The sequence below is a fragment of the Cotesia typhae genome, unplaced genomic scaffold, assembly GCF_013202065.1.
Source record: "Cotesia typhae breed Kobodo isofemale line unplaced genomic scaffold, CoteBio_Ctyphae contig_123, whole genome shotgun sequence".
Lineage (NCBI taxonomy): Eukaryota > Metazoa > Arthropoda > Insecta > Hymenoptera > Braconidae > Cotesia > Cotesia typhae.
The window spans coordinates 3711185-3720365 of NW_027423715.1; the positions used below are offsets into that span (position 1 = coordinate 3711185).

The following is a 9181-nucleotide window of genomic DNA, read 5'->3' on the forward strand; positions in this document are numbered from 1 at the left end:
GGTATCACTGCTTGCAGTAAACCTCCGGCTGTTGAATTTCTTTTTCATTCCCATGTGATAAAACTTTATCAATAATTTTTTACACGAACAGACAGAATAAAAGAGAACACTAAGACCATTCATATTTTAAATCCTTCCTTAATCATCACTGACTTTCGTTTTAAAATGGACCGACTCTGCGGAAATTTTTTTCCCAAAGATAATTTCAATTTGGTAATAAATTTTGGTTATTATAAAACTTCTCAAATTCGGAATTTTAAACTTCTACGGAAGTTATGTAAAATTTGTGTCGCTGAAATTCAAGTACTTCGACTGCATAAACTTATATTATATTATATTATATCAGAGATGAATGTGCTTAATCAATACTAATAAATAACTTAAGTTTATTTGGGCAGAAACTGATCAATACATCGGAAAACATGAAATTTCTCTCAAATCAAACACAAGTATGCAAACAAATTTTATTTCTAAAAGTACTTTTGTTTATTTTAACCAAACATTTTTTGTACGGAAAAAGTTAATATGTATGAAAACATATTGAAGTTTCCAAATTTTTTCGGAGGTTCTTTCATACTTTTAGACAGCAATATTGTTTGAATATTATTTGGACAACCTGTATAAAAATACAATAGATATTGAATTAAAAAAAAAAAAAAAAAAAAAAAATTGATACAAAATATGTATTTTTGTTGAAAACATATTTATGAACTATTTTTGATGAATGTTTTCATATATATTGGATATTTTTATCAAAAGCGAAATAAAATTGCCAATTCAATTAAATTTGACTTCTTTCCAATTTAACAAAAATTTTTAATTTTTTCACAAATAAAAAATAATATTTAATTTTATAAAATATTAAAAACTTACCATGACTGAACTGATTATTACTAGCAATAACTCTCTCAGCATTTTTCCTCGCAATGTAAAACCACTCACTGCTGTTGCTCAAATACTTGTACTCGATGGCCAAATCCTTGACAAGCACGCCGTCGTGATCAGGGAGCCTGTGTGCAAAGGGACAATAGAGCCAGTGGTCTTTGTACTGCATCTTGTCGTAGCAGTTTCCGGCCGCAAATATGTCCTCATCAAATTCCACCATCGACAAGACACTCGCGTGGAGCAAATACTCCGAGGACAGCATCACTTCAGGCGCATACTTCCACAACCGAGTGAGCATGTTTGCCCGATTCACCGCGAAATTCGCCTCGAGCCTAAACCTTTCCTGAGCGTACTGATCGACGACGCCCTCGCCGAGGTTCAGGTCAGTCCCCGCGGTGCAGTTCTCCCCGAGAAGATGCTGGTTCTCGATGATCCTCAAGAACCGCGTGACAATATCGTCTTGGACTGCCGGCTTGTCTTTCTTCACCAGCTCCTCCAAATTTTCCCTCTCCTTTTCCGAGTCATTAAAACTTTTCCCCAGTTCTTCGTAGACGTAATCGGTGTCCACGCGCTCGACATACTCTTCTCCGCCCTTGAGATCTGTCGGGTGGTGAACCAAGACTCCGTACACATCGTGAACCCTCGTGGTGCTCTCGTGAACCAGCAACACATCCTTGTCCTTGTCATTTTTCCTCGAAATTTCAACAAAATGCGGCTTTGAATTCCTGTCGAGGTTCCTCGTCAATTCGCGATCGTTGTCTCCGCTTAAAAACTTGGTGAAGTTACTCACCCTGAAGTCATCGACGTCGACATAGAGGGTGTCATTTGGGCCGACCAGTTTCGAGTAAATCGGCTCGACGTTTTCGTAATTATATCCATCGCCCTCGAACAAATTAACATCAACATACCCCTTTAATTGATCGAGGGCGACCGAGGAGAAAGTGCTCTTGATTTCAGGCTCTTCGATTTTCCTGGGCCTGCCCAAGTGTCCGCGCGACCTTCCGTGTCTTATCTGAGGCTTCTCGACGCCGGCTTTCGCCAAGTGTCCTTCATCAGCGGCTTCCACCTTGACCAGCTTCACTTCGTCGACTTTATCCAGCTGGTACTCTCCAAGAGCAGGCTTTTTGTACTTGTAAAACTCTTTATTTTCCGCCAGAGACCAGAAGGGACCGGACGAGGGGATCTTTGGGTCGTGCTGGATCAAACGCCGATCGATGAAGAGCGGTCGGTGCGTCTGCTGATGACGAAGTATCTCTCGAGGCTTCTCGATTCCTGGCGAAGCCGAAGACAGCGTCAGGACACTCGATACCGTTATTGTAATAGATAGATGTATTTTAACGATAACACCCCAAATCTTCATTGTTTTTTCTTGGAGATAGTGCTGGTACCTGCCGGAGATTCTTCTTCGAGCTCACAATCGGTCATTATTCATTATTAAATGATATCTAATGACAATTAAAATTATTTTTTGTTATCATTCTCTACTATTTTTATCGATATTAATATTCAAGGTCAGCCATGACCTTGAATAAGCTCGAGAGGTACCAGGTGGTAGATTCATTTCATTCCTTTGCCACTTGTCTGTTCAGTATATATTTACACATTCGTGCTCTAAATATATGCATGAACAAATTATTACACTGGCTGGTACTCGTGTCAAATTAAATTCCTCTAGCTGCCGAGGAACCACAAATCACCGTGACTAATGTTCCACTTTAAATTATTTACACTCGATTTTCCTGATCGATAATAATAATAATAATAATAATAATAATAATTGTTATTAATTATTAGAGCAATTTTACATAATTTTTCGAGTGGTTGCGTGGCTGGCGGTTAGTGAAGATAAAGTATAATTTTAAATTAAAAGTTTTAGTAGCTCCAAAGAAAAAATCGGCTTATTTTCGGGCTGAGCAGTCGGATCCGAGCTCTCAGAAGGTTCGCACGCGGCGCCAGACTGAAGGGATGAATACAACCACCCTCGGTGGCGGATCCACAACAAGAACTGTCCAGAGCGCAGGTCCAGAAACTATTACCGGTATGTTTTATTTGGACTAACAGCTGCCTTTTTTTACGTGCGATGCAAACACATTGTTTTATCACTGTCCGTCTTTACTTTATTTATTATCATTACAAGTATTTCTCTTAATATCATTGTTATTGTAAGCATCTGCTGATAATAATCCTCAAATTTTTATTTCTTGAGTACGTGAAATTTTTTTTTAAAGGTTTTTTTCTTAGTTTGTCTTGTAAAAATGAATTATTCTTTGAATTTAGAGTTTATAAATTATTTAAAGTCACTGTTCTTGCACTAGAAATGTAATTAAAATTTTAAATAATTAATTAATGTTAAAAGGAATTATTTTTACTTGTAATTTTAATCTGGCATCTGGAAAAAAAACTCTTAACGGATAATTAAATATTTAAGTACATTAATATTAAGCATAAGTAAGTATTAAAATTATTAATATTAATATTAATATCGCGTTATTCATGCTAAAAGGGCGTCTCTTAAATTAGAGGCTCTTGAGGCTTTGCAGAACTGAAAAAAAAAAAATTTTTTTTTATTTAAATCACTTTAAAAATATTAGAAATAGAAAAATTTTATGAAAATTTTAGAAATAAAAATTTTTTTTAATTTTTAAAGCAAAAAATTAAAAAATAAATTTTTTTTATTATCTCTTTTAATTAAAAATTTTTTTTTTTTAATTTTTTAAACAAAAAATTACAAAATAATTTTTTTTTATTCAAATTTAAAAATTGATCGGAAAAAAAATTTTTTATACACCATTTTGGTATTATAATAACGCAATCTATTGCTCAAAATAATCCGTAATTGAATGATTAAAACTATTATTACTACTGTAGTAAGCTTCCAGCATCCAAAGCATTATTGAATGATATTATCGAACATTAACAACCATTTATAATGTACATATTTGACGAAAATATTTTTAAAAGATAATAATCAATAGTTAACTAAGCTTTATGGGGTTTTTTTTTATTCAATACCAAACAGAATAGATAATAATTGAAAGAAAATTTTTCTTTTGAAATTAAAGTACTCGGTAAAGAAGAATATAATAAATTAAAAATGTTCATTACTTGTTTTCCGACTTACCGAAGTAATAATCAAGAGAAAACTTTATATTTTAAAAAATTAAATTAAATAACTTTTGATGAAGATATTGAGGAAGAAGTTAGCTTCAAAAAACTTTAAATTGCTGTAAAACAATAATTAAATTTCATATAAATTCTCCGAGTTTTGTTTCGTGGAAAAAATTAAAGGATAATTGTGTAAGTTAATATCTATTATTTCGAATGCCAGATCATGTTTTAAAATAATTGATAGCGGTACAATTGCAAGCATAAATATGAAATATTAGCGGTGGGAATAAATGAAATATTTCAATACCGAAAGACAAAAATCCGGAATATTTGTCGGAAAAATTTATAAACAAACAGCAATGCGGGCACCAGCATCTCCAGTACCACTTGTCAAATATCCCTTGCGGTCTATTCTATCGTATTTAGTTGGGTTTATCTTTTGACCATAAGAACGCATTCCGGGGTACCGAGTTTGTATTTATGAGGATATGCTTCTCCGCAGAATGTTACATGTCAAAGGTTTTAATATCAAAAAATTCTTTCCCTAAACGCACTTTATAGTTCCGTACGAACATTATAGTTCTGATCAAATATTTGTTCTCAAGTATCATCACCAAATTTCTCTGGGCGACCATTTTTACTCTGTAAATCTCGGGCAAATAGTTAAACCTTCGGATATGTCACTTCCAAATATTATTAACACGGTGTCGGCTTCTGGATCAACAATAAATCATCCGCATTGACATTTCTATAATAATCCTAATTGACATATTTGAACACGGAAATCTCATTAGTTTGATTGGTTATTATATCAGCAGATTAATTGTCAATTATAGATCTTTTATAAATTTTCCAAAATTTCTTCTTAATAATTTTTTTTTTTTTTTTAATTATTTCAAGTGTCTTTTCATTGTTTCATTACTTTAGATTATTTTTCTCAAGTAATAAATCGAATTACGAATTCTAAAAATTTTTTTTTCTTAAATAGAAATTTTGAAAACAAAAAAAATTTTTTTTTTTCATTTTTTTTTGATTGAAGGAAAAATTTTATTTCAATTTTTTAATTTTTGACTTTAAAAATTGAACTTTTGAGAAAGATACTTAAAAAATTTCAATTATTTAAATTTCAAAATTTTCAATTATTCAAAAATTAAAAATTAATAAAAGTAATAATTTTTTTTTTTTTTAAATTTTTTTAATAAATTTTTACACTCTTCATTTTATCGGAGATAAAAAAAATGTTTATGCGCTCTTAAGGGATTCCAAAAAAATGATAACTCGAGGGTCAAACGTAATATTAATATTAAACTTCGAAATAACGAAACGACGGCAATAAAGTTATTTTGAAAAATTTATGGAGCTAATGAAAGCGGTAACTTTAGGGCAAAACCGTTCAATTCGTAAATTTACAGCCGTTAGGATCTTCATGTATAGTTTATGGATTGTTGACTCGGTGGGACTATCGACAAAAGTTTACTCAAGTGAAATGGTCATTATACCCATAAATTTAATACACGTCCGAGTTATTAAAAAAAATACCCTTTTCAAATTAAAATTATCGAGTAAATATTGTCTTTAAGTTTAAATAATATTTAGTTAGAATAATCTTTGACCATAATTCAGTGGAATACTAATTAAACTTTATAAAAATAACAATTTTTAATTGAAACATCAGTCCAAGTCCTTAAAAAAAAATTTTTTTTATTTTTGATAAAGAAACTTTAAAAAATATGAATGATTTATTTTTCGGTGGATCTGAAGTTTAATTTTTTTTATCACTCAAGTTGCCGTTAATAAAAAACCTAAAAAGTCCTCTCAGGTTGGGTGGAATCAAAAAATAAGTTTATTTAACTCTAGGGAGCGCTTAAACTTTTAAAGAGACTTAAATATAAATTTGAATGAGTGATACGGAAGTTTTTAAGGAACAGACTTACAGTAATACCGCTCAGTTAAAATACTTGTGTTTCAACTATTAACAATTCCCTTTATTCACTGGGCAAAGTTATTACATTCAATAAGGTACAAAAAGTCTCTCCCTAAAACTTTTTTTATATCAACATTTTATTTTATATTTTAAATGTGGCTGTAATAAAAATATAATTATCTTAAATAAAGATCAAATAAAATATACTTTATTAGTCTTATTAATTAATATAATTTATTTGCGTTGTAAATCCACTGAAAATTTATCGACACGAATTTTGTAATGGGTATAACTTTGATGGATTCAGCCCACAGCTTAATTGTGATCTAAGTATTGAATTTTGGAAATCCCTGTTAATACACTATGCAAACTCGGTAATCTTGTTCAATTCCAAGTTTCTAACAACGCTAGTTAAGTAAATAATCGAGTATTTTATTCAAGAACTAATATTTTATAAAATATTAGCAAGTTAAACAATTAAAAAATAAAAAAAAAATAAAGATTTTGGCTTTATAAAAAATATTGGCTTTCATTTTTTTGGATAAAATTTCTATTTTCTTTTTTTGATTTTTTTTTTTTTTTTTTTTTTTTTTGAAAAATTGATACTAAAAAATTTCATCAGGAAAAAAATTTTCTATGGCCCAATATAGGTTTAATTAATTACCAAAAAATCAAAACTCATTAAATTACTCGATAAATTTTCAGTGAAAAAAAAAAAAATTTTTTTTTCATTCATTTTCTGAGCGCAGCTCTTTCCAATTTGAATCTGCTAACCTGTCTAGCTTGTCGTGGCTGTTCGGCAGGTTTATCCGTAAGCTCTTTGGATTGAACTTTTTTCTCTGGCACGTGTTCTTTAATCTCCTTAACAACCTACGGAAGAAAAATTAACATAGAAAACAGAACTGAAACAAGGAAGCTCAACAAGTAAACTTTAAAAACTTACGCTACTATAAACGGATCCGTGTTTGAGCTCTTCCTCGCTCTCGTCAGCAAGACTTGGCAGGTGACTTTGTTTGTCGATAATACTGACATTGTCGCCGTCGGACTTATTAAAGTCAGGCGTCTTCTTGAGAATAGACTTAGGCCCCGGGATCGTCTTATAAATATCTCTAGGTGTAACGATCTGCTCGCCCTCAGAAACTGGTATGCTAGGCGCACCCTCAGAGTGCTTAAAGTAAATTCTAATTGTATCATCTTCGTCGCTCTCGTCCTCCGAATCGTCGTCTTCTTTAGAGTATTCGTAGAGTTTCTGCTCAATAACCGAGATACGCCTCTTGTCGGTGGCAACTTCCATTTCTTCTTCGTTGCTGAAATATTTGACTTGAGGCTCAGCAAACGCGACCTTCTTCTCCTTGACCCTCGCCTCGTCCTTATCCTTCTTACAGTCTACTGTTTTTGATTGTAATAAATTATCTTTGCTTGTACTACTTGTTTCTTCGTTATTTGTCACCTTTTTTCCACCGGCCGATTGATCGACGTTGTAATTTTCTTCTTTTTCTTTATTTTCGGTATTAATACTTAATTGACCTGTATTTACATTATTTAATACTTGTAAACGATAATTTGCTTTAGATGATTTCTTCTCCTGAATTTCATTAGTTGCTTCTTCGGAATAGTCTGAAGAATATGATTCTGAGTCTACTTCTGATTCATCATAATATTCATCATCTTCTTCTTCATTATCTTCATTTTCTGCTTCTAATCTAAAAATTTTATAAATTATTATTATTAATATTTACTTCTTAAATATTGACTTTTTTAAAGATACAAGCTCATCCTGATGTTATTCTCATCAAGAGCTTTCATTTGAGTACCCACATGCATTTTTGATATATTTTTCATAAATACATATATATATATATATATATATATAAACATGTAAAATATATGAAAAAATTATGTGGATACTCAAATGAAAGCCCTTGATGAGTGTAACATCGAGAGAATCCATTAGAGTAAAATAATAAAAATTACCTAAGAAGTTCATCTTCTAATTCTTCTTGAAGTTCTAAAGCATCAAGTCTCTTAAACAAATCATCCTCGGTTTTGATTTCATTTTCTACTTGATCTTTTTTCAATTCCCGTAATTTCTGTCTATACTCCTTTTCACGCTGTCTGTGCTCACCTGAAAAACCCCAATTATAAAAAAAAAAATCACCTAAACTGTAATAATGGTACAAAAAACAACTCACGTCTCCAATCCTCTAGCTTCTTATCATCCCAGTGCTCATTGAAGTCTTTCTTGTCCTCATTATTAAATATATCGAAATAATTAGGAAGCATTGATCGAGTTTCATACAGACTACGCTCCTTTTCTAAATTCTCCAACATTTCATCCGCTTCTGCAAATTAATTAATTATTTATAATCTATTTTATAATATAAATATAAATTGATAATTACTTTTGATTCTTCGATTGCACAGAGCTTTAGCTTGAGCAGCAGTGTACTTGGCAAAATACCCGTCACCCAGACAAACAGTTATTTCATTGGTACGGTTTAATTTTCCTGGCATTAAAGCACGTTTTCCAATTGGAACCATGCAGTTTATTGATAAATCCTGAGGCAAAACATCCAGACCTTCGATAACTTTCTCGTGTCTTTTTTTGTAGTCGCTCCATGTTTTTATTTGCTGAGTATTTGCTTTTAATCTCTGTAAAATATAAAAATAAATAATTATTTATTTAATAAAAAATTGTGAAAATAAAATTAGCAGACATTTTTTTTTTTTTTTACCGAAAAAATATGAAAAATTTATAAATACATAATTTTTTATGAAAATCAAAGTAGCAGATATTTAATAAATTAAAGAATATTTTTTGAAAAATAAAGAATTGCATTAAAAAAAATAAAAGTGCAATTTTTCAAAACAAATTTGTGTCATAAAAATTAACAGCTGATTTTAATAAAATAAAAATTACCTCTGAAAGAAGTTGGTTGAATAATTGCTGTGGGTTGAGTTCTGACAGCACATTTTCCATATTAATTTATCGTACAATTAACAGACAATTTACAATTACAGTAATTATTTAACAAACTAAAATAATAAATTTTTTTTAAATTTATTATTTAACCGGCTTAACCTCAGCTTGACAACACTTAGCTAATTGTTGTTATTATATAACAAAACATATTTTTCTCACTATTAAAGTTAATTATTAATAATTGTCGTAAGAAAATAAATTATCTACAATTTACAATTTATTTATTTATATCTAAATATTTATTTTTACAATTATTGCTCTAGTTATTTAGAGGAAATTAA

General features: G+C 30.6%; 1 protein-coding gene across 2 annotated transcripts; it reads right to left on the reverse strand.

Moving 5' to 3' along the window:
• Positions 1–5957: 5957 nt before the first annotated feature.
• On the reverse strand, positions 5958–9175 carry Uri (unconventional prefoldin RPB5 interactor). 2 transcript variants are annotated; one of them, XM_074252869.1, is made up of 7 exons: positions 8838–9175; positions 8320–8569; positions 8110–8259; positions 7892–8042; positions 6861–7620; positions 6692–6787; positions 5958–6076 (listed from the first exon to the last, which is right to left on the reverse strand). In XM_074252869.1, exons 1-7 carry the CDS (start codon positions 8895–8897, stop codon positions 6047–6049), a joined length of 1497 nt encoding a protein of 498 aa, XP_074108970.1. In that variant the 5' UTR covers positions 8898–9175; the 3' UTR covers positions 5958–6046. The 2 variants fall into 2 exon arrangements, with proteins under 2 accessions (XP_074108970.1, XP_074108962.1); XM_074252861.1 differs by lacking the exon at positions 5958–6076 and having other exon boundaries at positions 6104–6787.
• Positions 9176–9181: the final 6 nt, after the last annotated feature.

What these genes read in the sequence shown, in the direction of transcription:
- Uri (XM_074252861.1), bottom strand. Translation starts at nt 8,897, where the DNA reads ATGGAAAATGTGCTGTCAGAACTCAACCCACAGCAATTATTCAACCAA. An exon ending in TCAACCAACTTCTTTCAGAG is followed by an intron (nt 8,570 to 8,837) that starts GTAATTTTTATT and finishes TATATTTTACAG; the next exon opens with AGATTAAAAGCAAATACTCA. An exon ending in ACGGATCCGTTTATAGTAGC is followed by an intron (nt 6,788 to 6,860) that starts GTAAGTTTTTAA and finishes TTTCTTCCGTAG; the next exon opens with GTTGTTAAGGAGATTAAAGA.